General features: G+C 41.4%; 1 protein-coding gene across 2 annotated transcripts in view; it reads left to right on the top strand.

Annotated features, from left to right (window-relative positions):
- The first annotated feature begins 209 nt into the window (after positions 1-209).
- Positions 210-25828, top strand: part of LOC144753645 (adenosine receptor A3-like) — a 69362-nt gene continuing 43743 nt past the window's right edge. For both annotated transcript variants that reach the window (XM_078641265.1, XM_078641266.1), the window contains exon 1: positions 210-1287. In XM_078641265.1, the coding sequence (XP_078497391.1) occupies positions 938-1287 (350 nt within the window). In that variant the 5' untranslated portion in view covers positions 210-937. The remainder of the gene's footprint in view (positions 1288-25828) is intronic.

Raw genomic sequence — 25828 nt, 5'->3', positions numbered from 1 at the left:
CCCAATGCAATTCACCTTGGGAGTGGTTAAAGTGTACTCTGGAAAATTGTATTTGATTTCAGCAAAATACATTTTTGAAGTGGCTATAAGTCCCTCCTTCTTCTCTACTCACAACCAAAGCTGTGGTTTCGTATCTTCTTGAAAATGTGGAAGCTGCTGAATATCATGCTCGCAGACATTTACTGAGAGCTTTCTCTGCTGGACAGATACCTAAAGAAGTGATGGCAAAGCGCTAAAGCTGGCTCACCCTTGCATTTCAGAACCCATGCTTCCGGCCACATATTTTTTTTCTGTTTCAAAAACCACCAATGCCCATTTGTTTGTGACGGAACCAAACTACGGAAGTCCATATTGCTAGTACAATTGTTGGTGGAAGTTACAATTTACAAATTCGTTTGGTTGCAGCGGTTACCAAGTGGGTTCTTGACATCTTCTCAACATCCAGGGAGAAAGTTCCAGTTGAAACCAGTTCCATGTTGGCGCCGGCTATTGGCGTCTGAAGATGTTTATTGCCGAAGAGTGAAGCATCCCACCGTTCTGGAGTGAAGTGACCGCCTTGTTTATTCTGCTCGTCCCATAAGCTCATACATCCAATAGCTCACACTCGGCACCTGCAACTAGGAAAATGGAATTTCCACCTGCCTACGATTTATTTCGAAATCTAGCCACCACAGTACTTGTCGAAAGGGGGTGCTAGTACGCCACAACAGTACCTGTAGGTGCCTCAGACAGTCGAGCGCTATCTGAAGGACTACTTTCGAAAGTTACTTTTGACCGTGCATCAATGTTGAAAAAGGAGGAGCACAACAAAACTTTTAAGTTCTAGTGTTTTTTTCTGTACTTTTCGATGGGAGTAGAAAAACACTCTTTTTCTCCGTTCCGTCTGGAGCTTTATGCTGTGTTGTATCTTCTGCGAGCTGCTCTGTAACCGCCAGCCATGGCCAACAGCACGGCGACTGAGAGCCCGTACAACGCGGCCTACATTACGGTGGAAACCATCATAGCCGGGCTCGCGGTGCTGGGCAATGCACTGGTCATCGGGGCAGTGAAGCGCAACCGGGGCCTGAGGAACGTCACCTTCTGCTGCCTCGGGTCTTTGGCCCTGGCCGATATGGCCGTGGGGCTCGTCGTCATCCCGCTCTCCATCGCGGTGGACAGCGCGCTCCAGACCAACTTCTACGCGTGTCTCTTCATGTGCTGCAACCTGATCATATTCACCAACGCCTCCATCCTCTCTCTCCTGGCGATAGCCGTGGACAGGTATTTAAGGATAAAGATGCCCACCAGGTAGGTGTACTAAGCATGCTTGTGTTATATTTTAAGTAACGTTTGCATAGCGCTTTCCTGCTCCTGGAGAGGTCGCACAGCGAGTTCAGGTGAACTAGTAAGAAGCTGCTCCGTTAATTGCGCACGCTCAGTAAATGTTGTATAGAAACACGACGTTTGCTTTAGTGTATTGATGAAGCATGTTTCATTTTTTTTATTGTTGCACTTATTTTAGAGAACGTTCGACAGTAAAGGAGCCACGCTACTTAAAACATGCACCGGTGCATTGCAATTGTGCACTGAAATTTGCAAAGGCCAACTAGTGCAAAAATACATTGGAGGTGAAAGAAGGCACTTTTGCCCTGGTTGGTGGTGGTGCACGTTCGGGTTGTGCAGAAATTCCATGTGCGCACCCTGTGAGCAGTGGCTGTCTCAGTTTCTCTATATATAACCGCAATGCACTGGTGCACATTGGCCTCGTTATTATTCTTAGATATAGGACTCGATCACGCTGAATGTGTTCTGTTTTACTGTATACCAATAAATAGTGGAGTGATATAAATGGTTTTCAAACTCACTCCTAGTTTCCACATTAAAGGTGTAGAGCAACTTGTATTTAATCATTAGCTTTCTACCAGTGCTTATATTGAAAAAAAATGCCAGAGTCCTCGTCAGGCATTGCATCACCCCTGCCCTTGCAAGTGTTGCCAATGACAGCAGTACCAACAAAACTACAAACCAAGAGTGACAATCCTGACTATTCCAGACCCCAATAGCTGTATGAATGGTTTGGGAATTAGACGTTTAAATCTATTGGGTTGATAGTAGGTGCTGTAGTGCTCATCTCTAAACTAGTCAAACAGCGCCACCACGGGGATAATGTCAGATGTGCCAGTTTTGACAATTACGATGCTGGTGCTGAACACCAAAAATCACCGGCTCAAATTAGACACTGCTTACTACATGAGCTTTAACTATGGTACCACGTTAGGATACTCTTGCCCTCCCATCTAAAATATTTATTTTATACTCCATGCCAAGTTTGGGGAAACCCTATTTAAAGCTATTCATTGATTATAGAAGCCACAACAGTTGAGTAGAAAGAATTAACCGTATTTTTACATTATATGGCCACATCCTTGGAGGAGTGGGAAGACACAAGTGGCAGACACGGTCTAAATCAAAGTGCAGTGACTACTTTGTCATTTGTGAAACCAGACGTCCCCAACACCATGGCTGGTCTGTGATCCTGCCAACTTATTTTTCCTCCTAGGGCTTAATTTAGTTTTGAGGTCATCTGCTAAATGATGAAATTAAATGAAAAAAGAATATATGAAGCACGTTGAACCCGAGGTACGTCACATCTGATTTCAAAACCCTAGCTAACATCACCAAACTAACATTCTACAATGCCTATTGTTGCCAACTGCTACAGAAGCAAGTCTGGGCACAGAGAACATTTTGTTCGCTACACTTATCTGCCCAAATTAGGCAGGGAAAGGCTAGCCCTCACTAGGCACGGCATACAGTGTTCAGCACTTGCACAGTGAAGTGCTTTTTTAAAAGTGATTTAATTATCAAAATTTGGTTAGAATTTCACCGAGGACGACGTTATATAAGGTTCCCTAACATGTAGAGAAAACAAACGGAGGGCAAATGCAACAGATGTTGCAGCAGTGAGGTTTTTAGGAGGAGGACGAGACCCACATCTGGGCATGATCCTAGCACTTAGGATGTCTCACTGAGAAAGGCAGCTATGTGTTGAACATAATGCTTCAATTAATCTCAGGCCGTGCTAATTACTCTGGATAACATTTAACTCTACAGGTTGTTGATCACTGATTTCTGCCATCCTTATGAAAGGATTGGCAGCAAATGTATCAAGCGTCTCAAGAATCTGTCTCGATTGCCACTATTATGCCAGTGCCACCATTTCAGCAATGGCATCCATAATGCCAGGCTTGCCCACAAAATGCAAAGGATCTCCTTCAAATTGCAAGGGGTCGGCACTGTCTTGCTATAGATGCCTATACTGTGCCACTATTGGAGAACATTATGCCCAGGTCACCATTATGCGAGGGATGGCTCTGCCATGCAAATGATGCTTACAATATGCCAAGAATGCCCACCAACATTAAAAGTGAGGGTCCATTGTGTGAGAGATAGACTTAATATATCAAGTGTGGTCCCATTATGCGAGGATATGTATTATTATGCCAGCTTTGGGCACAGTTGTGACATAGACTCTGATGTAGTGTTTCCTGGGCCCCATTAAACAAGAATTATCAATGCAAGCACACACCTCTTGAAGAAATGTAGGCGAGCCAAAATGAATCATACCATGAGTCCAGCTAAAGGTATACAGGAAAATAACATTAGAATTTGATGCTCTGACATCTCTCTATTCGGATCGCCTCTAGTCATTAGTAAGCTCAAATTGGAAATGTACTCTCACTTATATAAGGATAAAACATGACAGCTGAGACAAAGTAATACATGTAGTTTAATTTATCAAATATTAGAAAGATAAGTGCATCAATAGACAAATAAAGAAAGGTCCAAATAAGTACCAAAATCTCAAGAGTTCAGAAAAGGGAAAATTGTGCCAGTTCCAGTAGCCTCCAAAGGAAGAGACCACAACCACATGTAGCATATGTGTCAATTCGGAAAGATGCCAGATGAGTCTGCAGCAGACTAGTTAATTTGTCAGGTAAGTTCTGAAAAAATCTCTGTTAGCAGTTCGTAATCAGCAGGCAATGCAGGACAGCAGATCTTCTGTCACCACCTTCATAGCCATAATAATGTTTGAGAGCGAGAGAGAGAGAGTAATAGAGAGAGTGCCAGCCATCCATTCGGTCAGACAATAATTTATTCTTAGCATTTCCGAGGTTGACACCACCTGGAGTCCCCTCAGCTGGTCAGACCACTCAGCTAATTGGTCAGCTCGTATGGAGTGTGTGTCAGGCTACATAAAGTAGACACAAAATACAGAGAAATAGATGGGGCAATTGTGCAGTCCTTAAGCCATCCAGTATTCGAAATGTTAGAACAATGCTCCTTTAGTTAGAGCATAGAAGAAAGTTAAAGAGGGCACGTTGCCAGAATCTTTTATTCAATACATGTCAATTCAGTAAGGAAAAACGCTGTTGCACACAATTTGTTATACTGGTGAGATTTCTCACAGGCAGTGAACTTAGCAAGGCAGAAAACTTTGTGAGTGTATTCAGGCATATATTAATTTGAGCTAATATAATGCAGTATATTGCATTATAAGCTTACATTCATAAAAGAATATGAAAATGTTACGTTTTAGTATGTCTTCTGATGCACTTAGCAACATTTAGTAGGATTACAAATATTACGTGCCAATATAGTGTACTTATAACTTTTGCATGTCCCAACATGTAAATACATTTCAAATCATACAATTTTAATATTGGTTTGGACAAATAAGATTGTAACATAGATGAAGTACATTCTCTATAAATTTCATGGAAGCATCATCAAATAGAAATGGGTAGCACCTACTTTTCATTTGTCATTTTTGGTGCACATGGTTACACACACACAAAGAGGTAGACTTTAGTACATTTTAAACTATTTGATACATCTTATTAGTTATGCTTTCATATAAATGATGTTCAGAAAACTTAAGGTAAACTTTATAATGCAAAGGTTCATCATTTGAAATGAAAATTAAATTTATAAAGCGCTCGAATGCCGTGGCATCTTGGCGCTGAAAGTGGTGAGACAGTGGTGGTCTGCAGATGATGTAGCTAATTTGGGAGGGAAACAGCCAGTATTTATGTGATTTCCTAAAAAGCTGCAAGTTAGGTTGCAGCCTCATGACAGTTGGCATTTTATTCCATAGCTTGGATGCACAGTAGGAAAAACTCCTGCCACCCCATCTGGCTCTGCAAAATTTGGGAGTATGAACAAGATCCACAGTAGTTGATCTTAGGTTCCTCATAGGTACAGACCGTGGGAACAATTTTTGGATGTCAGTGGCTCCGTCACCATAAAGTGCCTTATAGACCTGACAAAGGGCCTTAAACTCCACTCGTTGCTGAATGGGGAGCCAATGTAATGCTCTAATTCCAGCTGAGGTAGAATGATCTTTGGAGATATTTAAAAGCCGATGAGCAGCTGCATTTTGTTGAGACTGTAATTTGGACAACTGAGCTTTGTCAATGCCCACAAAAAGAGTGTTACAGTAGTTAATTCTGGATAGAATAAGAGCCCCCACCACCGTTCTCCTGAGTTCCTGAGGGATAAAGAGGAAAATCTATCATAGAACTTTTTAGCAAGGAAAAACAGGAAGACGAGAGGCGGTTTATCTGGCCTGCGAAATTTAATTCATTGTCCAAGATGATTCCTAAATTCCGAACCTTGGCTGTTGGACAGGGACACTAACTCTCCTCTGTTGGCCACCAATTTTGGTTCCACACGGAAGGGCCCTTACCAAATTCCATCAAGTCAGTTTTCTCGGCATTAATATTATGGAAGTTTTGACCCATCCAGCTCATCATTTCAGTCAAGCAGGAATGGAAGCTATGAGCAGTGACTTCTGGATTTTTTGATACAGATATAATGAGTTGGGAATCATCCGCATAGGAGACCAAGGTGAAACCATACTCTCTAATGATTCTGGCCAGTGGAGTGACATAGATGTTAAAGTGGGTGGGTGATGGGGCCGAGCCCTGTGGCATGCCGCAAGGAAGCTGAAAAGTGTCAGATTGCAGATTGCCCCAGACTATACTCTGCTCTCTGGAGGCTAGGAAGAAGGTGAGGAGGGCCAGGGCCATACCCCCAATCCCAAGAACCTTCCGCCGCTGCACTAACACCGTGTGATTCACAGTGTCAAATGCTGCAGATAGGACTAAGAGGACGAGGATGGTCTGGCCCCCCCTGTCAACCTGACTGCGAATCCTTTCTGTAGCCATTATCAGCGCCAACTCGGTAGATTGGCATGATCAAAAGCCATGCTGACTAGGATCTAGTAAATTGTTAGATTCAAGGAATTGAGTCAGTTCCATATTCATTGATTTTTAAAAAATGTTGGCAGCTACTGGCAAACAAGAGATTGGTCGGTAGTTCTTAACCTCAGTCAGGTCCAGGTCAGTTTTTTTTAGGATCGGCCTGATACAAGCTTTTTTCCAGGCACATGAGAAGCTCCCTGAGTCAACTACTTTACTAATGAGGGGAGTTAAGTAGCTGCTGATTGTATCTGAAACTTAATGTAAAATCGCGGGAGACAGGGATCATTGGGTGAGCCTGACTTAGTAGTTAAAAGAAGGTGATTCACCTTCTCTGGTGAGAAGCTAAGAAAACTTGTGAGTTGGCTCTGAGAGCTAAACTCCTCCACTGGTGACTTAGTAAAAGCAGTTGCGGGGGTTACTGAGAGAAGGAGATCATCATAAATACCTTGGACTTTTGTTTGAAAAAAAACGAGTCAGCTTGTTACAGAAGGCTTGATCAGGCCTAAACTAATTGGACTGTTGCGGCTTGGATAGAGCTTGGACTGTTTTAAAAAGTTGCTTAGAGAAGTTTTTGGCCTCCCTAATTTTAGCCGTAAAGTAGTCCTGTTTGGCCCTTATAATACCTTCCTTGTATTGCTCCAAAGCTAAGTTATAAGCTAATTTGTTCTCCTTACTATATTTGGATCTCCATAATCGTTCAGCTCTCCTACAGTTACATTTAATGCTTTTAAGACCTTGTCCAAATCATGGAGATGTCGCCTGACATCTTTGAGTTTTAGAGATTTTTTCCGGAGCTACCCGATTTACCACTTGTCTAATCCAGTCCTCAAATTGGGAAGCTTTATTGTTGTCAATGACCAGTAGGGGCGGGGTGATGTTGAGCGCCTGTTTTAGCTCACTTCCCTCTATTTTATGCCAGGTAAGGTTTTTACCACAGAGAGTCTGTTTAGGGTGGAATTATTGGAGTTGATGTGATTGAGTTTAAAGTATACAGCCTTATGGTCAGTCCAGGGTAGTGGGGCGATTTTGACCAAAGTAATATCTGGGTTGTTAGTAAAAATGCCATTGAGTGTGTTGCCGGCCAAGTGGGTTGAGTCCCATACAATTTGTGTAAGGCCGTAGGCAGCCAGGTTATCACGTAGCCTTGTGGTGTCACTATTGTTGTTAAGATCTAAGTGAAAATTAAAATCACCCAGAATAGTAAAAGTGGCAGACTCTAAACAGGATTCAAGGAGAGCATGTAACGCACGTTTTCTAACACAATTTCTAACACATGTTAATAACATATTGGGCCATATTATCAAGAAAGGGCGATACAGTATCGCTGCTTTTATCGGCAGGAAACTGCCGCTAAAGCGGCGATAATGGGCTTGATAATATGTCCTTGTGAATTCCCATAGAAGCCCAGGTTAACACCAGAACCTGGGCTTCTATGGGATTTCACATGGGCATATTATCAAGCCCATTATCGCCGCTTTAGCGGCAGTTTCCCCGCTGATAAAAGTGGCGATAATGTATCACCCTTTCTTGATAATATGGCCCATAGTTATTTTTTTCGTAAAGCACAACATATGTTACTTATACATATGACATCTTCAAAACTACTCTTTTTCTGTATGCTTTTATGATGCAGTAACTAAAATTCTAAAATTCTTTATTATTGCCATCTTTTTCTATTATGTGTATTTGACGCACGTTTATTAATTTTTCTCTAAAAAAGTGTCATATTCAGTTGGTCTTGTCATTAATGGTAAACATGATTTTTCCTTTGTAACAATTCCCCATTTGAGCCATCATACTCTTATCTTTAGCACATTCGATTTCACTTCATAGTTCTGTTGTTCTCATTAGTTTTAATCTAGATTGTTCTCGAGCCTTCATCTCCTCGTAATAACCACATTGTCTATCTTCTAACTCTATCTCATCTCTCTTTCCTTTCACTCCTCTTGTCTCTTTGCTTGTTTTTAAGCGTTTGTAGATTTTAATAGAGATTTTTAATATTAGTATGCAAGCAGAAATTGTTAATATGGGCTTCAAAATCTGTCCCATTGATCCATTTCCCAGGGTAGTAAACCATTTTTCCATTGAAGAAATTCCCTTCCCAAGCACCATTAATTTTTAATCCGCTCAAATCTTTTTCCAGGTGAATTATGTTGGGAATATACCCCTTCAAATCTTTACTTTTGTCAGGGATCTACGTGCAACATTTTTGAACCTTCAGGATTCAACATACAGCTTTCTTTTGGGGAAAGGATGTCTAATTCAAGTCTATTTTGGAGTACCATAGATCTCAAAGCAATAATTTCAGTATCTATTGCTAAGAACCCTCCTGCAATATCAGTTGACAATCTGTCAACTAGAGTAGTAAGTTTCTGAATTTTTGTTAGAATATTAATATTACCTCAACTGATGGAATTATTGCGCCAAATATATCTCCTACAACTTCAGCAGCAGCTGCACCTCTTTTGAGTAACATAACATAACATAACATAACATAACATAACATAACATAAAATAACATAACATAACATGATATGTGTACTTGGAAAGAGCACGTTCACCTGTAGGCATCTTGGTGATGAATAACATATGTTTATTGTTACCCAACTAAATGGAAGTATGTTTTACTTCATTCAACTGATCCATATGGTTCATTTTTTGTAAAAACGATTCTCATATAACACCATTTCCTAGGCAGCTTGAAACAGGCATTTTTGTCCCATAAATATAGTAAATACCTGGAAATACAGGAGCCATGCCACCCAAGTATAATCCCTAACCACCTACAATTTGGAAAGTGTGATCACACTTGTTGGACCTAATAAAGATATTACTGTATTCAGTTCTGCACTGTAATATGCATAGCGTCCCTTTATGTTGACAGTCCAAAGCGATAGCAGCTTGTGTTCCTGCCTGTTTAAATGCAGGTTCTCTAAAAACCAATGGTGGGACTTTTGTCTGTTAGCAACTTTTCCAGTGATATCTCTTTGTCTATCCTCTATAGAATCTATAAATTCCTTTTCTACTCTATGTAAATGGTAGTTTAGATTGTGTTGATATGCTTATGCAATATATAAGCTTTGTGTAGGTTGGTAAAATTCGCCCATGATTTCTGCAGTCTGAGTATCAGGCACATGATTCAAATGCTTTCTAATGGTGCAGAGAAATAATATTGAGGTAAAAATAACGAATTGCACAAATATCGTGATAAAATGATTGTGGGTCAGGAATATCAACAGTAAATTCCTCATGGTCAAGAATATCAGTTTTAGGCAAGTACTGTCGATTTAAAAAATATCAAAGTGTTTAATATCGTTTGTAAAAATATAGTTGTTAAAAATATTGATTTTTTTTATTAATGTTATGTATTTTAGTATATACTTTATATGTGTGTGATGTTTGTTTTTTTGTATAAGAATTGTTTGTATTTTTATTATACGTGTTAAACTTTTAGGGCCCAATTCCGATGACATTGGTCGGGAACCGTGACCGACCGACCTACTGTCGTCGGCTACCACCCTGCAAGTAGGATGCAACTGAACCCTGTTTGATCGCAATCGTATGTCAAACAATGGGAGCATGCATTCCGCCCGGAATGCATGCCCGCATTGTGAAATGGAGGGGTGCAGTTCATCCCTGCACCCTGTGGCCGTCACCCCAAGGTGCCTGCAACTGGGTGCAGGGATCAACAGGGAGGCACCTTAGGTGCCTCCAGGCCGCCATTTGGCAGTCTCACACCCATGGGGGCCCTACTGGGGGCTCCAAAAGACAGTTTCCAACCTCCTTTTCGTGCTGTAAACACTGGTACGAAAAGGCAGTGAAAAACTGCCATCGTACTCCCTCTGTCGTAAAGGGGCGACTGGGGGAGTACTGAAGGATTTCTGAATGGAGGAGAGGCTCTCCGAGTCTGTCGTAAGCCATCCGGGGATCTGAGTTGTATTCCTTTCTGACTGAGCCCATCGGAATGGCTCGGTCAGAAAGGAATCCAGCCGGCACATTCCGATGCGGGCGGAAGGGCTCCGAAAGTCGGTTGGAGCCCTTCCGTCCAAAATCAGAATCGGCCCCTTAGTAGTTATTATTTTTTTTTAATTGAATTTTGCGTTTTTAGTTCCTTAGCAGGTTGTGGGTTTATAGGGGAATAGGGTGGGAAGTCGTTTATTTATTTATTTAGTGTTCTATAGAGCCGAACGTGACCTGTTAGGGTATCACAGCGTTTTACAGGGATAACACATTGTATACAAGTATGAAATAGTCAAAGAAAAAAAATAACATAACTAGGAGTAGAAGAAGGTGAAACATTTGGGGAATAACAGGTTGTATACAATGTTCAGATCATAATGCAGAGAAATCCAGCAAACACATTTGTGGGAGTACAAGGTCAGTAGATGGATAGCAGCCAGTCAGTCCAAACTCTAGCGGCAACAAAAATGAGCAAAGCCACTGAACGGTATATGCAATGCATGATTTATGGGAGAAACATTCCCATTAGGAAGGTTTTGGCTTCCTTTTTAAATATTGACAGAGAGGGAATTTTTCCGATGAGAGACGGGAGCAAGTTCCAGATTCTTGGTGTGGCCCCAGAGAAAGCACGATTGTACGTTTTTTCCTTTAGGAAGCGGGGTGGCTGGAGCACAAAGTCTCTGGCGGACCTGGAGTTTCTGGCTCCTTCAGAAACCATGATTTTCTGGGGGAGATATGCTGGGGATTTCGTGTGAGGTGCTTTGTGGGTGATAAATGCCTGTTTGAGTTGGATTCTGGCTTCAAGATGAAGCCAGTTCAGCGCCTTCAGATACGGTTAGATGCGGTTGAATTTTCTTGAGTCTGTTAAAAGTCTGGTGGCAGCGTTGAGGCAAGCTTTCAGGGGGGATGTGGAGATCTTGGACAGGACTGAAAGGGTTAAGCATCCGTATTTGATTCTGGAGATAACTTGAACTTAGGTCCAAGGCATCAAGGAAAGGTTTTAGTTACCTCAGGTAGCTCAGGTGAAACCTGGCAGTTTAAGCCACTGAGTTGATGTGGTCTTGCATATTCAGGTTGCTGTCTAGGATTATTCCGAGAGATTTGGCAGATTCCACTATGGTCCGTTTGCAGTTTAGTGCTGTGAGTGACTTTGTCCATTCCCGGATGTCAGTGTTACTTTTAGGGGGGGAGATTAGAAGGAACTCCGTTTGTTGTGGTTTTAGTTTGAGCTGGTTGCAGGCGAGCCATTGAAAGTCAGCTTTAGGGCTTCATTCAAAGAGTAGATCTACTCTAGAGATGAGATTTTGATGTAGATCTGGGTGTCATCGGCATACATGTGGAAGGAGATGTTGGCGGTACATAGTAATTCAACTAACGGTTTAAGGTAGAGATTGAAGAGGGTTGAGGAAAGAGTTGATCCTTGGGGGACTCCGATCGATATCGGTGAAGGAACAGATAGGGGATATGTTGCCCATAGTGTTGTCTTGCGTTGGGAACACCATGGGTAGAGTGGGGTCAGTCTGAACCTTAGGAGAGGGGGTAAAAGGGGGAGTGACTGTAGCTTTGAGGGATATTAATGGGAAACCCTTAGCCTTGTCCTTAGAGCTGCATTGACCGGAGCTATGAAAAGAGTCAGATGGCATCAGCAGGCACTGGGTGAGCATAGAGGGATAGGAGTTATGCACATGTTTTTTAAGGAAGGTAAAAAAGTCAGCAAATTTGTTGAGATCTGTGTGGCGCTTGGATCAGAACGGTACATTTTTGTATGGGTAATGGTACGGTCAGCTCCTTGATTATGGGGGGGCATGATCGTGAATTTGGCGCCGTATGGACTGTTCCTGGATTCATGTACGTTAAGTAGGTTTGATATGGCTGTGCGCCACAGTCGTGTTTTTCCGAGAGATTTCACAGATTCTACTATGGTCGGTGTGCAGTTTAGTGCTGTGATCGACTTGGTGCATTCCCGGATTTCAGTGTTACTTTTAGGGGAGGAGATTAGAAGGAACTCTGTTTTTTGTGCATTTAGTTTGAGCTGGTTGCAGGCGAGCCATTGAACAGTCAGCTCATTCAAAGAGTAGATCTTCTCTAGACATGAGATTTTGATGTAGATCTGGTTATCATCAGTATACATATGGAAGGAGATGTTGGTGGTACTTCGTAATTCACCTAACGGTTCAAGGTAGAGATTGAAGAGGGCTGGGGAAAGAGTTGGTCCTTGGGGGACTCCGAGAGTTATCGGGGGAAGGAACAGATTTACATTTAATTATATAAATATAAAAATTCGGCACCGAAACTGTGGAATACCTTGCCGCCGTCAAATAGGACAAGTCATTCTCTCTTGTTATTCCGCAAAAGGCTAAAAACTTGGCTGTTTAATCAGTAACCCTCATATGAACCATTAAGAAGAATTTCGCAAGAAGTCTTAGCGCCGAGACGCCCATGGGCATTTGTTCGCGCTCAATAAATAAATAAATAAATAAATAAATAAATAAATAAATAAAAATAAATGTGATTGATTTTTTCTAGTAGTTATAAAAAGAATTATTTGACATTTGCGTTTTTAGTTCCGTAGCGGAATGTGGGTTTATTGGGGAATAGGGTGGGAAGTAATTTAATTATATAAAATGTATTGAATAATTTTTATGTAATAATATTTGTTTAATTGTGATGTTATAGTGTTAAATGTGTAAAGTAATGTTTTAATAATTCTTTAAGAATTAGTTGTTAATTAATTTTAATTAATTATTCAGTAATTAATTATGGTAATTGTGTAAATAATTGTGGGTGTGTTTTGTGGTGTTTATAGGTGTAAATGGTGTGAAGGGTGGGAAGTAATTTATTTTTTATTGATGAATTATTAATTAGTTTTTAATTAATTTAAATTAATTACTTAGTAATTAATGATGGTAATTGTGTAATTAATTTTAGGTGTGTGTTGTTGTGGATATAGGTGTAAATGGTGGGAAGGGTGTGAAGTAATTTTTTTATTGATGAATTATTAATTAGTTGTTAGTTAATTTGGAATTAGTTTATTAGTAATTAATTATGGTAATTGTGAAATAAATTTTTAGTGTGTGTTGTGGTGTTTATAGGTGTAAATGGTGTGAAGGGTGGCAAGTAATTTATTTTTTATTGATACATTATTAATTGGTTTAGTTAATTAGTAATTAATTATGGTAATTGTGTAATTAATTTTAGGTGTGTGCTGTGGTGTTTATAGGTATAAATCGTGTGAAGATGGGAAGTAATTTATTATTTATTGGTGAATTCTTAATTATTTGTTAATGAATTTGAATTATTAATTAGTAATTAATAATCGTAATTGTGTAATTAATTGTAGGTGTGTGTTGTGGATATTATAGCGTTAAAGAATGTGTACTTCATGAATGTTTATCATCTTTTTTTAATAAGAATATATTTAAAATTATTTCTTAATTATGTTAAGTATGGAATTACATTTCAATAAAAATGTTGATATCTATTTTTATTGACCTGGTGTTATAGGATCGGAAATAAAATGAATACATTTATGTTTTAAATAATTTGTTTGAGAACATTGTTTCCTTTAAAAAAAATATGGTTTATAAATGTATGTATTATTTTTTTATATAATATTTGTAGGTTTTTGTTATATGTAATTAACAATATAATATGTGTTATTTTTATATGTTTAATATATAATTGTATATTTTTAAAATATTATTTACTTTTAAGATATTTTTTAATTGTTTAAATGTTATTAGTATTTTTTGTTTTTCTGCTATCCACTCCTTTCCATACTGTAGCACTCACTGGAGTGGGAATAGTAATGTTTACCCCTCTACTATCCAGTACTTTCCCTACTGTTGCACTCACATGAGTGGGAATAGTAATTCTTACCCCTCAGCTAGACAACATTTTCCCTTCTGTTGCAATCACTGGAGTTGGAATAGTAAATTAAATGCTTCTGCTATCTAGCATTTAGCCTACTTTTGCACCTCAATGGAGTGGGAATAGTAAATCTTACCCCTCCACTATCCAACACTTTCCAACCAGTTGCAGTCTTTGGATTGAGAATAGTAATTTGTACCCCTCTGCTCTCCAACAATTTCCCTATTGTTGCACTTATTGCGGAAGGAATACTACATTTAATTGTTTCACTATCCAACATTTTCCCTACTATTGTATTTATTGTGTTGCGAAATGTATGTTTTAATGTTGTTTTAGAAGTTTAATGTTTTAATTCATTATAGAATGATTTATTTTAATTTTACATTATTGATATATGTATATATTTTATTTTGTTATAACTTAAAAGCTTCAAAATTAAACAAACATAATAGTTAATAAAATATTTTAAAGTAAATATGTGTATATGTATAAATTCGTATATTTGTGTTTATATTTTTCAAATTAAGTTACATTTTCATATTTAGTTAAAATATATATTTAATTTATTTTGTTAACAATAATATTTATATTTTATATTTTTAATATATATTATTTTATTTCATTTATATTTTCAAATCAATATTCTTTACATCTATATTTTTAACTTCGATATTTTTGATTCAATATTTTTTACTTACATGTTTAATTATAGGGAGTCGATATTTTTTCTATCAATATCTTTTTTTCGATATTTTTGCCATCAAGGTTTTCACCATCGATATTCTATCAGTGAACCCTTTCTAATAGGTACTTCAGAAAGGAGCAGATCATAATTAGAATATAATATTGAAAGTGTCATTTGCTAATAATAATAATAATAATCCACATTTGTAAAGCGCACAATCACCCGTAAGGGTCTCTAGGCGCTGGGGGCCGTCGGGAAGAATAAGCAAGTTATTGCCCAGAGTCACATGGTGCTGGGCTAACTTGCCGCCGGTGCCGGGGATCGAACCGTGGTCCCCAGATTCCAGCGTCAGTTGCCCTGGCCGCGACGCCACACCTCTTCCTATTGCTATAGAACAAAATAGTTAGTACACTTCAAGAAATTCCATAAGTAGCAGGCAAGTGGTGGCAAGTCACTCCCTTTGAGACGTCCGAAGTAGGGAATTGTAAACACACATAAGAATTTTGTGCATCCATGGTCTCCACATACTCATAGAGGAGCTTGGTGAAAGTATTCAATGAAAAATCACTAGTAGATTGATCTCAATGCAAAGTCCTTTCAGCTAACATACGTAGGGCCTGATTCCGATCCGGTTAGGGAAACATTCCCACCTAGGGACCGATAAGGATGCGGTTACGAAAGCCTCCTAAGGACATTTGCTCCCTCCAAATCGAATCGGGAACGTGTCTTCCTGACCAAGGGCCAGATTATGATGCGGTTAGGAACATAGGCTTCCATAGAAGTCAATGGGAGTCCAACCAAATCTTATCTAGAAGCTTTTGGATACATCATAGTCAGTCGGTTAGACTCTCCCGATCCAAGTTGATCGGGAACTATTTCCAAACCGATTAGATCGGGAAGATTTTCTAACCACATCAGATCAGGCCCATAGTCTGTTATTATTATTTTCTAATGAAGATTTAGGAACAGAAGTAGGTTTAGCTTTCTCTAGATACACATAATGTGGCAAATTCAGAATTATAAGAAATATGACAAGAACTATAGAAAATGCAGCAAGTATACAGGCACAAATGCGTTTGCGTTTCACTGATGATGACCCTGAATACCATGACATTAACAGAATCAGACTATGTGAGTTTGTTAAAATTTGGATTAGATGTTAGCAGCGTTTGCAGCAAAGGTGAAAATCAGGAACTTTTATCACTCACGTGTCAGCTGCTCTGCTCCTTTCATTTGGGTCAATACCTTGCCTAGTCAGCTCTTCTTTGCTTGCCTCTTCTGTGCCTACAAAATCTGATTCTCTAGGGCCCTTCTTGGGATTAGTGGCAAGAATCTCAGTAGTTGGAGCCCCCTCAAAAGTTTGGCTAAAAAGAGAAGGCTGTTCGACTGTATTCACCGGCACATCTGAAACAGGCACTGTATCTTCAAGGGGACATGGGACTCGGTCAGAGAGGTCAGCGAGAACCAAGTTTTGAAGGCCACCACATTTGACAGCAATTGTGGTTACCAGTATCACTTGGAATGGCCCAAGCCAACAACATTCCAGGCATGACTTGCGTATATGCTTCTTCACCAGGACCCAGTCTCCAGGACTGAGGTTGTGGACTTGTGACACTGCTCCTGTTTAGGCAAAATTGCAGCTCCCCCAACCTGCTGGGACACAGACCGTACCACGTCAGCCAGTCCTTTACAGTAAATGAGCACCAAATCATCTGTTATGTTTACTAATTGGCTCGAAGGGACTGCAGGCTGTCTCATGGCTCTCCCCATGATAATTTTATGAGGAAAGAGTCCCGTTCTTCTGTCTGGGGTTCATCACAAACTCATCAGCACAAGAGGCTATGCATCAGTCCATTTTAGGGATGTCGAAGCACAGACCGTTTCCAACCTGATTTTAATATTCCGTTCACCTATTCAACTATGCCTGATGCTTCTGGACATTGAGCACAATATAGTTGTTGATCAATTTGCAATGCTGCACATGTCATCTTTAGAACCTCATTGTTAAAGTGAGCCCCTTGGTCTGATTCCAAATAAGTCAGAAATCTGAAACGCAGTATGAGCTCTGACAACTGTAATTTGGCTACAGTCAAACTGTCAATATGGCAGGTGGGGTAGGAGTCTTCCGAGTGAGAAAAGACACCTACAGTTACAAGGATGTATTTCAGACCATTACAAGTAGGCATCTAGAATACAATTGAGTTGATTTCTGTTAATCGGTCCTCCAGAGCTTCCTACTTGACTCATTATAACTTGTGTTCTCCTACCCACATTTGGTTGTTGACAAACTATACATCATTGACACATGGCTTCTGCTACTGCTTTGAATCTGGGGTTAAACCATGTTTGTCTAAAGAGCTGCATCATAGCATTCCTTCAAACATGTGCAGGACCATGGTGGTGACGAGCTATGGGGGAACAGGCCCCCATCTATGTATGCTTATACCTCAACTTCTTGTCTCTGGATGCAACCTGCTCTCATCCATTCCTGTCTCTCAGTATTTTATAATTCATTGTGTAATGCTTTTACTTCCTCCCAAGTTTCTACAGTTGACCACTACAGTTTACATTTAGTAACATCAGTGTTCTCTTGAAAGGGTTCTCCATTGAAAGTATAATCATTTAGAAAGCAATAGTGTGCAGTCTCATCTACATAGTGGTTGCCGACTGTGACATAATCATTGCCCTGCCAATGGGCACTGCACTTTACCATGGCAATTTGGGCAGGCTGTTGTAATGACAGCAGAAGGATCCTTATGCCTTCCACATTTCGGAAGGGGTATCCTGACAATGTAATGAACCCACACTGTGACCACAACTACCCAAAGTCGTGTATGACTCCCAACCCGTACTGACTGTCGGTGAAGATGGTACCTCACAATTTTTCAGATAAATTGCATGCTTTCTACAATGCACCCAACTCATTAACTTGGGCAGTGTATGCACCTTGCAACCAAAAAGCTTCAATCACATCTACTGCTGTGCATACTGCATATGCAGCTTTCAGGTTTCCTTCTGAATCATGCAAACATGATCCATTCACAAACATCATGGATATCAGGTTGAGGTTTTGTACACAATTCAGTCACATCCAGGCAATCATGATCTGCTTAATTAAATACAATTTTGTTTCTAGGCAATGGCATCAATGTTGCTAGATTCAAACTCTTACACCTCATCAGAGTCACATTTTCGGGTCCCAAAATCACTGGTTCATACTTTATAAGGTGGCTATTGGTGAGATGTTGCATATGAGTAAGCATTATTTCAACATAATTGGGCACATACATTTTCAACAGATGTCTCATTAAAATGCTCTCGCTCTGGTACAGACTCACACATGTTGCAGCAACAGCTTTAAGACATCCAGGCGAAAACATATGCTACAGGTCTACGGGCAGCACCATACATTTGGGCTAGACAGACAATGCGCAACCTTTGTGCTCACTGCGAAATAGAGTAAAGCTTCTATTGTAGTTGGGCTTCTCAAAGCTGGCGCTTGACAAAGACTTTCTGATAGATACATCTGCCGTGTGGATTCCTCACCTTGTGAATATCCCCTTGCGTCAGCAACATTCGGAAATTCTTTTTTGTAGCCTCGCGCCGACGTGGACTCGGATGCCATAGAGACGCGACCTCGCTCGCGACTCCGCTGACGTCACCGACGCCTATAACAGGCCCACGCCGGCGTGATGACATCAGTTCCCTTTTTTCCGCGTCGTCGACGCTAACGGTTTCGGGATACTCTGTAGCTTTACTAGTGACTTTGTTACTATTTTTCTTAGATTCTCCATTCTCTGCCCTTTTTCTTCGATTGTCATGTCGACAAAGAAAACAGGTTTTAAGCCTTGTAGAGAATGTGGAAAGATGATGTCCGTTACGGACCCACACCAAGACTGCATTTGGTGTCTGAGCTCTGACCACGACGTGGATGGGTGTTCGTCGTGTCAGAAAATGAATCCGAAGGCTCTGCGAGAAAGGGAGTCAAAACTTCTTGTGGCTAAGCTGAAGGCGAGTAAAGTTAGAAGATCTTCAAAACACTCGAAGAGGTCGAAGTCGAGGTTCAGGTCGAGATCTCGTGAGGCGTCGGTCTCGAAGTCTTCATCTGATCATGCTTCCGGCTCTCGTAGAAAACATAAGAAGAGGAGACATGAGTCCCGAGGTCATTCGGATGATAGGTCTGGCTCAAGATCGAAATCTCCAAAGAAACTGAAGTCGAAGGTAATTCCTGCACAAGTGTCTGATCAGGAAGGTGAGGCCTCACCTTCGGAGTCGATAGTCCATTCTCCGACTCCGGTTCCGGATCCGACTCCGGCTCCGTCTCCGGCTCCATGTTCGAATCCGGAGGACGCCGATGGAGTTCCTGTTGAAGAGGAGACTTCGAATCCTGTTAAATTAACAGATTCTAATCTGCCTCGAGGTCAACCTGAGCATCCACCATTTCCAGCTCCAGGTCAGGACCCTTCTGCGTTTCTATACGCAATGTATGGTGTTTTCTCAAGATCATGGCACCCCTCTGGAGCACCTTCGGGTCCCATGGGTCCAATGGCTTTTATTTTGGGTGTACCTCACTCATATGCTCCGGCACCTTTCATGCCATATATGCCAGCCCCGACCCCGCTGTGGCAGTACCAGGCTCCACCGAGGTCGACGCCGTTATCGACGCCGGTTCGACCGAAGTCGACGACTCCGGCATCCTTCCAAGCCTTCGGATTCGATTCCGATGTCGGCTCCAGCGCCGTCGGATTCGGCTTTGGATCCGGCTGCACTTCGATTTAAACTGAGGTCTAGGAGAGAGGCTCAACGTCTCCTAGATGAACAGAGATTTTGTGAGTCTCATTCAGACTTGGAAGAAGGTGAGCTGGATGGGAATGATTTCGAGGACCTGGCAGAGGCGAGTGGTCTTGAATTTTCTCCAGAATGGGCTTTACCTTCGGGGTCTGATACACCCTCTAGAGATGTTCAGCCATACCACGTTGTTATGAAGAAGGCAGCAGGACTTTTAGGTTTGACTTTACCTACTGTCGAATTTAAGTCAAATTTATTGACTGAGGTTCTTCATTCTCCAAACTCAGCGGTGGAACCTTTACTACCATTTAATGATGCTTTAACAGAGCCCATTATGGAAGTATGGAAGAAACCTTTTTCTGCTCCTGCAGTTTCAAAGAGTGTGGCTAGGAGGTATAGAGTGGCTTCTGAAGATCCTGCCTTCTTGTCATCTCACCCTTCTCCTGAGAGCTTGGTGATTCAGGCTGCTTGTTCTAAGAAGTTGGTTGGTGCTTTTCCGCAGGTGCCTGGCAACAAAGAGGCCAGGAAACAGGATCAAGTCGCCAAAAAGACTTTTTCTTCTGCTAGTATGGCATTAAAATCATCTAATGCCACTTGCCTTATGGGTAGATATGTACATGCACTTATGGACTCTATGCGTTCTTTGATCCCTAAGGTTCCGGAGGATAGCAGAAAAGACTTTGAGGAAGTTTTATCTGACTCTCAAGCGGCAGCCCGTCAGGTCATACAAAGCGGCCTCGATACTGCTGATTCGGTGGCAAGAATCATGGGCACAGCGGTTGCCACAAGGCGTTCTGCTTGGTTGAAGTCATCTGATTTTTCAGCTGATGTGCAGTCTTTTTTATTGGATTTGCCTTTCGATGGTGAAGGACTTTTTGGAAAGAAAGCTGACACGGCCTTGGAGAGATTCAAGGATAGCAGAGCAACCGCTAGATCTCTTGGCCTTTAGATCAGAGGTTCTACAACCAGGAAATTCAGAGGGTTTGGTCGCTCTTCCTTTCGTTCATATAGACAAGGTCAGCAGCAGCAGCAGCAACAGCAGCAGAATAACTTGTATAGGTCATACAGGGGAAAGCAGAGAGCACGTCCTCGAGGACGTCAAGCCTCTTCCTCCTCCACCTCCTCCAACCCCCCAGCCACAGAAAAGCAGCCCTAGATCCGCCATTCAGGATCATGTGGGTCCGGTGGGGGGTCGGCTTACCCACTTTCTACGGGATTGGGAATCGGTTACATCAGATCTTTGGGTTCTCAATCTCGTAGAAAATGGGTATGCCCTTCCCTTTCGGGAATTCCCTCCAAATTACCCTCCTTGTCAGGGATATTTCTCAGAGGAACACCTGTTACTCCTTCAGGAGGAAGTTCAAACTTTATTGAGAAAAGGTGCGATAGAGGTGGTTCCGGAGCAGGAAAGGGGTCAGGGATGCTACTCCCGGTATTTCCTGATACCCAAGAAGGATGGCAGACTTTGTCCAATCCTGGATCTCAGGATCTTGAATTTTTATCTAAAGCAGGAGAAATTCAAGATGCTCACCCTTGCTCAGGTTCTTCAGGCTCTGCTGGAAGAAGACTGGATGGTGTCGCTCGACTTGCAGGATGCGTATTTTCATATCCCAATCCTGAAGTCGCACAAGAAGTATCTCCGTTTTACGGTGGGATCGCAGCACTATCAGTTTGCGGTCCTTCCGTTTGGTCTTACTACAGCACCTCGAGTCTTCACCAAGGTGATGGCAGTGGTGGCGGCGCATCTCAGAAGATCAGGGATTCCTGTATTCCCTTATTTGGAAGACCGGCTGATCAAGACAGAGTCGTCAGAGAGAGTGCTCCATCATCTGCAGGAGACAACCCAGTTGTTGTACAGGTTGGGTTTTTCGATAAATGTACCCAAGTCTCACCTGGTGCCCTCCCAGCGCAACCTGTTCATAGGTGCTGTACTGGACACAACTGTATGTCGTGCATTCCCTCCACTGCAAAGGATTCACGACATACAGGCAATGATTCCTTTATTTTACAATGGAGCGGTTGTTCCAGTCCTGAAGGTCCTTCGCCTGCTCGGTCTGATGGCTTCATGCATTCTGTTGGTCAACCATGCACGCTGGCACATGAGGGCGCTCCAGTGGTGGCTCCGCAGGCAGTGGTATCAGCACAACGGAGATCTCAGGGAGTCAGTGAGGATCTCCAGAGAAGCTGCGGCGGATCTGTCTTGGTGGGGCGTGGAAGGCAACCTGTCTCAGGGGAAGCCTTTTCAGCTGCCTCCTCCGGTGGCCACAGTGATAACGGATGCATCCACTCTAGGGTGGGGTGCTCATCTGGGGGATCTGGAGGTCAAGGGTCTTTGGTCTCCAGAGGAAAGGTTGCTTCACATCAACCTTCTAGAATTGCGGGCGATACGTTTGGCGCTCAAGGCCTTCCTCCCTTCCCTTCGCGGTTGTTCGGTTCAAGTCCTGACGGACAACACGACCGCGATGTGGTATATCAACAAACAGGGAGGATGGGGTCGCAGTGTCTCTGCAGAGAGGCTCTGCGTCTCTGGTCCTGGGTTCAGGACCATCAGATTTGTCTGATGGCAAATCATCTGGCCGGGGTTCTGAACGTTCGTGCAGACAGTCTCAGTCGGCAGTTCTCTGCCGACCACGAGTGGAGGCTTCACCCAGAGGTAGTTCACAACATCTTTCGGATGTGGGGGACTCCTCGGGTGAACCTGTTCGCCACTCGCGAGAATGCTCACTGCCTGTCGTTCTGCAGTCTCCAGTATCCGATGCAAGGAGCCTTGGGGGATGCGTTTCAGTTGAGTTGGAGAAATCAACTCCTTTACGCGTTTCCTTCCATACCTTTGATTCCTCGGGTTCTGAGGAAGATTCGCCAAGACCGGGCCCAAGTCATATTGGTCGCCCCGGACTGGCCAAGAAGGGTGGGATGTATGACGTTACAACGCATACTTTTACAACGACTACCTTTACAACGCATTTTTTACAATGCAGGATCCATTACAACGAAGTACCATTACAACGCATGTATTTACAACGCAGATACCTTTACAATGCATACCATTACAACGTAAGTATTAGTAAGTATATAATTTTTTTGAAATATAAATTAATTAAAATTAATTTAATTTAATGTAATTTAATTAATTTATTTAATTTGAATAATTTAATTTAATTAATTTAATTTAATGTAATTTAATATAATTTATTTATTTTAATTTAATGTAATTAATTTTATGTAATTTAATGTAATTTAATGTAATTTATTTAATTTAATTAAGTTAATTTAATTAATTTAATTTAATTTAATTTAATGTAATTTAATTAAATTAATTAATTTAAATAATTTAATTTAATTAATTTAATTTAATGTAATTTAATATAATTAATTTATTTTAATTTAATTTAATTCATTTTATGTAATTTAATGTAATGTAATTAAATTAAATAATTTAATTTATTTTAATTAATTTAATTTAATTAATTTAATTAATTCTAATTTAATTTAATTATTTAATTTAATTTAATTTAATTAATTTTAATGTAATTTAATTATTTTATTTTATTTTATTTAATTAATTTTTTTTAATTTTATTTAATTTAATTATTTAATTTAATTTAATTTATCCTGTACACCTTTACGCCAAAAACCCAAAACTGACCCTGAACCCTAAAAATACCCCTTTACCCAAAAACCCAAACCTGACCCTGAACCCTAAAAATACCCCTTTACCCAAAAACCCAAAATTGACCCTAAAACCTAAAAATACCCCTTTACCCAAAAACCCAAAACTAACCCTGAACCCTAAAAATACCCCTTTACCCAAAAACTGAAAACTGACCCTGAACCCTAAAAATACCCATTTACCCAAAATCTGAAAACTGACCCTGAACCCTAAAAATACACCTTTACCCAAAAACTGAAAACTGACCCTGAACCCTAAAAATACCCCTTTACCCAAAAACTGAAAACTGACCCTGAACCCTAAAAATACCCCTTTTCCCAAAAACTGAAAACTGACCCTGAACCCTAAAAATACCCCTTTACCCAAAAACTGAAAACTGACCCTGAACCCTAAAAATACCCGTTTTCCCAAAAACTGAAAACTGACCCTGAACCCTAAAAATACCCCTTTACCCAAAAACTGAAAACTGACCCTGAACCCTAAAAATACCCCTTTACCCAAAAACTGAAAACTGACCCTGAACCCTAAAAATACCCCTTAACAAAACCCAAACATATAACATTTTAAATATAATTATATACTTACCAATACTTACGTTGTAATGGTATGCGTTGTAAAGGTACCTGCGTTGTAAAAACATGCGTTGTAAATACATGCGTTGTAATAGTTTTTGCGTTGTAAAAGTTTCGTTGTAATGGTACTGCGTTGTAAAAGTTGCGTTGTAAAGGTTGTTTCCCAGAAGGGTGTGGTATACAGATCTTCTCCACCTCTCCTCTCACCCGCCGCTCCGTCTCCCTCTCAGGGCAGACCTCCTCTCTCAGATGGAGGGGCAGGTTCTACACCCCCACCTCCAGACATTACACCTTCATGCCTGGAGATTGAACGGGGCAACCTGAATTCCTTTTCCCTCCCGCCTGACGTTGTGGATGTCATCTTGTCAGCCAGGCGTGACTCCACTAAGTCCATTTATTCTTATAGATGGCCATAATTTGTCATGTGGTGTGGGGAAAAGTCTATTGACCCTTTAAGAGCCCATTTGTCGGATGTTCTCCAGTTTGCCCTTTCTCTGGCGCAACAGGGGCTTGCTGTTGCCACAGTGAAGGGCTATCTTTCTGCGCTGTCGGCATTTCTCTGCTTGCCTGACCAGCCATCTCTTTTTAAGTCTCCTGCGGTTTTAAGATTTTTGAAGGGCCTCACAAATAAGTTCCCTCCTTCTCCTTTCATTGTGCCTCAGTGGGACTTAAATCTTGTCTTGACTTTTCTGATGGGTACTCCCTTTGAGCCTCTTCACAAATGTCCCATGAGACTTCTTACTTTTAAAACAGTCTTCCTTGTTGCAATAACCTCGGCAAGGAGGGTAAGTGAGCTTCAAGCTCTTAGTTTCAAGCCCCCTTTCTTGACCATTCATGCTGATCGAATGGTTCTTAGGACCAGGGCTGCTTTTCTGCCTAAGGTGGTAACTCCTTTCTATTTAGGACAGTACATTACCCTACCTACCTTCTATCCTCCCCCTCACCCTTCTATTGAGGAAGAGAGACTACACCGTCTGGACCCCAAGAGGGCGGTGTCTTTTTACTTGGACAGATCTAAAGACTTTCGTTTGGATGACCAGCTCTTCATTGGGTTTGCTGGCTGCAAGAAAGGAAGAGCGGTCCATAAAAGAACCTTGTCAAGATGGATCGTCCTCTGCATTAAGATCTGCTACTCTGTGGCCGGTAAGGAACCTCCAGAGGGTATAAGGGCTCATTCAACTAGAGCTAAATCTTCGACCTCAGCATTGGCTAGAGCTGTGCCTGTTGAGGATATATGTAGAGCGGCAACTTGGTCTTCCCTCCACACTTTCGCGAAGCATTACTGCTTGGATTCCGAAGTGAGGAGGGACAGCTACTTTGCTCGTTCTGTCCTTCAGGATTTCCTGGTTTAGAAGAGTGGACACCCTCCTCCGGGAGTGGGGACTGCTGTGGGACTCTATTCACAAGGTGAGGAATCCACACGGCAGATGTATCTATCAGAAGAACAAGTTACTTACCTTCGGTAACGCTTTTTCTGGTAGATACAATATCTGCCTGTGGATTCCTCACTGACTCACCCGCCTCCCCGTTGTCCACTCTTCTATGCCAGAGTTACTGTAATGTAATGTATATTTATTTTGTTGTCAAGGTAATGTTACAATTGCTTTCCTGCATTTGCTTTACACTGTGTGTTTTGCCTTGACTATTGTGTACTGTGTATACTGTATACCTTTCTACTGTCATTGGTCCGTCCGTGTGCCTTGATGGCACGGAAAAAATGGCGGAACTGATGTCATCATGCCGGCGTGGGCCTGTTATAGGCGTCGGTGACGTCAGCGGAGTCGCGAGCGAGTTCGTGTCTCTATGACGTCCGAGTCCACGTTGGCGCGAGGCTACAAAAAAGAATTTCCGAATGTTGCTGACGCAAGGGGATATTCACAAGGTGAGGAATCCACAGGCAGATATTGTATCTACCAGAAAAAGCGTTACCGAAGGTAAGTAACTTGTTCTTCTCGCAGTTCGGTAAATGAGAGCATGCATTCTTCAGTCGATCGTCCACATCCTTGTGCGTAAGCCTTTGAAGAAGCTTTACTGTCAT

The sequence above is a fragment of the Lissotriton helveticus genome, chromosome 5_1 (genome assembly GCF_964261635.1).
Source record: "Lissotriton helveticus chromosome 5_1, aLisHel1.1, whole genome shotgun sequence".
NCBI lineage: Eukaryota > Metazoa > Chordata > Amphibia > Caudata > Salamandridae > Lissotriton > Lissotriton helveticus.
The sequence above is the reverse complement of the archived record's forward strand: the minus strand, read 5'-3'. Positions and strand labels throughout refer to the sequence as shown.